This window comes from Gouania willdenowi, chromosome 6 (assembly GCF_900634775.1).
Source record: "Gouania willdenowi chromosome 6, fGouWil2.1, whole genome shotgun sequence".
NCBI classification, from domain to species: domain Eukaryota; kingdom Metazoa; phylum Chordata; class Actinopteri; order Blenniiformes; family Gobiesocidae; genus Gouania; species Gouania willdenowi.
This window is the reverse complement of record NC_041049.1, coordinates 49503560-49508410: the sequence shown is the minus strand read 5'-3', so window position 1 is coordinate 49508410 and position 4851 is coordinate 49503560. Positions and strand designations below refer to the sequence as shown.

General features: G+C 35.5%; 1 protein-coding gene across 3 annotated transcripts in view; it reads left to right on the top strand.

Moving 5' to 3' along the window:
- The first annotated feature begins 2231 nt into the window (after positions 1-2231).
- abcc8 (ATP-binding cassette, sub-family C (CFTR/MRP), member 8) overlaps positions 2232-4851 on the top strand; it is an 80113-nt gene continuing 77493 nt past the window's right edge. For 2 of the 3 annotated variants that reach the window (XM_028448504.1, XM_028448503.1), the window contains exon 1: positions 2233-2556. In XM_028448504.1, coding sequence (XP_028304305.1) covers positions 2536-2556 — 21 coding nt within the window. In that variant the 5' untranslated portion in view covers positions 2233-2535. Of the gene's footprint in view, positions 2557-4851 lie in introns of all 3 variants that reach the window. The other variant, XM_028448502.1, reaches the window with a different exon arrangement.

Sequence of the window (4851 nt, the reverse complement as noted above, 5' to 3'; positions counted from 1 at the left end):
TGTGTTATTGTCATTTTATGCATGCCCTGTTTTACTTGTATTAAATGAAATGCAGATGACACCTGCATTAAACTATTTAATACGCTACAATATGACAGTTTAAAACACATTTATTTATTATTTAACTTGTACTTAGGCATTTATATGTTTAAGATGATCTGCGAGGAATATTTCAAAAACTGCATATTTACTTGGGTTTTATATATCTACAATTTTGAGAGCAGTGTTTATCAAACTTGGGGTCACCTGGAAATAAAATGGGATCACCTGAAATGCCAGGTAATAATAAACTATGAAGAATTACTGATTAAAATAAAACAAAAATTTGTGTTTGGCATTTTTTTTTTTAAATGTTTTTATTTTTTTTATTTTAAACATAAAAAACCCATACATAAGTTAAGGGTTCAAGGATTTTTATTATGCGCATGAACCTGCATACATAAGGAAATAACATACCCAAGTTCCCTGTTAAGCCCTTAAACAATAAATAGAGTAAAAATATAATAGTATAAATGAATAAAAATAGAAAAACATAATTAATATAAATAGAATATGTACAAAATAATACAAAATAATAGTGACAGTAATATCATGTAAACAGATATATAGTGCATGAAAGGGTAGAATAAAATAATATATATATATTTTTAAATTAAAACATGCACAGTATACACTGGGAACCACTGGTTTAGAGAAATATGAAATCTCCAGTGGGCTACATCACCTCATAAATCCTGAAGTCAGTGGAGAAAGGCTTGACTGTCTGGTGATGAGTGAAAGGCAACTCTAAATGAGATGTCCACACTTAACAACCAAGATGTGCAGAAGGCCATTGACTGCTCCACACATCCAACCCTGAAATGGAAGAGCTGCACTTGTGGGTGTAATTGTCAGGGCAATATTTTCTGTCTGCACTCAAATAAATATGCTCGTGCTTGAACTACAATTCTGTGGGGTGGAAGAGACAGAAAATGAACTATTCTGTGTTGTTCCCTTTGTATAACAGGTTTACAAAATGTTTTTAATCAGCATTGTTTTTAGCCAAGACTTAATTAGAAAATGTTCATTTTAAACCTAGAGTTCCCATCTGCTGTTATTAATTATTCATACGGTGTACCATATTATGAATATAGACTCCGACAGGTTATACTAAATTCGAGGGGTTATTCTGACTTTGAGGTGTTCTACTGAGGTATATTGACTTTGATGGGTTTCCGGTAACTTATGCTCTTTTTTTTTTTTTTTTGGAAAATGCAGTTGGTCTTGCAAAGTTTTTCAGTTTAATAATATTTCTGTCACGCTAAGGACAACAAAATAAAAAAATCTCAGGGAAGTCTACCTTGAACAATTGAGATGTTTATGCTGGTAAAGGCAAGGCAAATTTACATGATCAAAAAGTGCAACAGAAAATGGTTTAAAGTTTAATAAGAACAATAAAATCAGCAGTAAATTTTTTTTAACAACAATAATATTAAAAATCTTCCTCTCAGTCATACACATGAACAGAAAAATAAGTTTGATCCACTTCTTTGCAGCATAACAACTAAAAGCAGCATCACCATGTTTACTGTGAACTCTGGGCTCCACTATCTGACCTGTGTCCATAGATCTGAGAGACCTGCTGGGTTCATACCTGACTAACATGTCACTGATGTATTCTGGACCAAACCCATTCACAGATTTATACACCAGCAGCAGAACTTTAAAGTCTATTCTGAGGCTGACTGGGAGCCAGTGTAAAGACTTTAAAACTGGAGTAATGTGCTCTGACCTCTTTGTTCTGGTTAAGACCCGAGCTGCAGCGTTCTGAACCAGCTGTAGCTGTTTGATGCTCTTTTGGGGGATTCCTGTCAGAAGACCATTACAATAGTCCAGTCTGCTGGATATAAAGGAGATCACACTTGATAGTTGGTCCTGGAGGGCTGCAAACATCATTTAGACTGCAGAAACCCTGCTGTAATGGCCTGTGATGTGTGGTAGCAGGTTCACATTGTGTCCACTGGGGGCAGTCGTGCTCCTTACCAATTAATGGGTGAGACAAAGAGGGTCCCAAAATGTGTCCATAGCCTCAGACTGTCAACGCCTTTCTGATGAAATGCATGGCTATGAAGCAGATTGTTTGAGTTTATGATTCAATGAAAGCAGTTTATAGAGCTACATGTGTTTCATTGACTGCTGGGCTCCATCCTACATCCTTATGTAAGCGCAGTGTGTGCAGCCATGCTCTGCTTTCTCTGCCATACAGGACGTGACTCCAGTCTGCTGCCAGTTCCAGCTACCACAGCGACCAGCTGCTGACACTGCTCACCTGGTTCAGACCCGAGTCCAGGGTGACCTCCGCCTCTGCTGCTGGGAGTGGGAGTGGGAGAGCCGGTACACGGGTTCAGCACCTTGGACAGCTGCCCGCCTCACCAGCCGCCTGTGACTGGACACATGAGAGATTATTAGTCCTGTTTGTGAACGGGACACCCGAGCAGCAGATGTGACAGAGCTGAGGAGTGTTTGTGAGGACGGAGGACAGCGAGACTTGGAACGATGATCTCCCGCTACAAACCGGTAAGTCCCGCTGCAGCCGTACTGGGTCACCGGCACAGTTCACCCACACACACCCAGGCAGAGACGGGCAACTTTAATCACAACCAGAAAAACCTGATTTTCCAATTATTGTCAACATTCATGACAGCATTTGGAATAATGACGAATCTGAGCATAAATAGAGGAAAGAACAAAGGGTTTGTGTGTGTTTTTGTTGTCGTTTAATGTATTTTTATGTTATTTCATGGATTTGTGTATTTTTGTTGTGTGTGTTTTTAGAATCTTTCTTTGCATTTTTTATTTATTTTTTTTTGCTTTTTTCAAGTGCATTATGAGCCATTTTGTATGTTTGTTATTTTTGTGTATTTTATTGTAATTTTGTATGTATTTTAAATCATTTTGTAACATTTTTGTATAACGTTTGTGTACTTAACTATCATTTTCTATATTGTTTGTTAATTATGTGTATTTTTGTGGTCCTTTTGTGTATTTTTGTTGTTCTTTTGCGTATTTTTGCTGTCCTTTTGTGTATTTTTTTTTTGCCCTTTTGTGTATTTTATTGTAATTTTGTATGTATTTTAAATCATTTTGTAACATTTTTGTATAACTTTTGTGTACTTATGCTGTCATTTTCTATGTTGTATATTATTTATGTGTATTTTTGCTGTCCTCTGTATTTTTGTTGTCCTTTTGTGTATTTTATTGTAATTTTGTATGTATTTTAAATCATTTTGTAACATTTTTGTATGAGTTTTCTGAACTTATGCTGTCATTTTATATATTGTATGTTATTTATGTGTATTTTTGTGGTCATTTTGTGTATTTTTGTTGTCCTTTTGTGTATTTTTGCTGTCCTTTTGTGTATTGTTGTGGTCCTTTTGTGTATTTTTGCTGTTCTGTGTATTATTGTTGTTCTTTTGTGTATTTTATTGTAATTTTGTATGTATTTTAAATCATTTTCGAACATTTTTGTATAACTTTTGTGTACTTATACAGTCATTTTCTATATTGTATGTTATTAATGTGTATTTTTGCTGTCCTTTTGTGTATTTTTGTTGTCCTTTTGTGTATTTTTGCTGTCCTTTTGTGTATTTTACTGTAATTGTATATGTATTTGAAATAATTTAGTAAAATGTTGTGTATTTTTTCTCTTTGTATGTATTTTTGTTCTACTTTTGTGCTTTTGGGAGTCATTTTGTGTGTTCACTTTGGAGGCCGCACAAAATTAGTCAGAGGGCCGCATGTGGCCCCAGGGCCACCAATTGCCCATGATGTCTGCACCCAGGGATTTAACCCAAACATGTGTCATGGCTGTAAATGATCTGCATTCACAGGAAAACCAAATGCATGCATGAACTTCACTTTAGGTCTAACGTTTAGAGTCAGTTTAGGTCACAACCAGTCACCCAATTAATCCTTTCCACTGTGTTCATTAATCATGTCTTCATTAAAAGAGAGTGTGAACTGGTCTGACAGCAGGTTGTCTGAGGAACCCAGTTGTTACATCCAAGTAGTAAAAGCCATGAATTAAACAGTAAATAGGACTCACATAGTTGCCATAATATTCCATCACTTGATTTACTTTCCTTCCCCAGGCTGAATAATCCCTTCAGTCCCTCAGCCGATACACACTCAAAGCTCTTTCCATGCCAAGCCATTTATATTTGGTTATATTATGACATAGCATTGGCATGAGCTCTTTTCATGTGCAGATTTTTATAGAATATTTTGATTCCGTCTGTCAGCTGCTGATGAAACCTGAACCTGAGACCATTATGTTTTATCGATTCTTTGTGTCTTCTTTTCCCTTCTACTTTATATTCCTGCACACCCTCTGCAGGCTTTTCAGAGATGGCAGACGTATAATTATCAATGTAGGTCACAACTGAGGGCAGCTGGAGGATACACATACAGTCAATACGTGATAGAAAATATAATTATATATTTTAATGCTTTCTCAGATTAAAAATATCACATTTTGAATTGGGTTGTTATTTAGCAGATATGCTTTGATGTAGGGCTGCACTAAACCAATATGGCAGCAGATCAGCTGTTCCTTCATATGATCAATTCAAATCCTATTAATTCATATATTAAAATCTTGCTAAAATTGTATTGAAATCAAATAACTTTTCTTATCTTAAGATGTAATTTGCTCAGTATCAAAGGAACATTATTCAGACGTTTTCACATTAATTTCTTTGGAAGTGACGTCTCATAGAATACAAACCTGGAGTGAAATGCCTGATTTCATGTTAAAACTATACATTTCCATATTTACTTATTTTATGTGATCTACAAAGGGAGGAGCTTAAA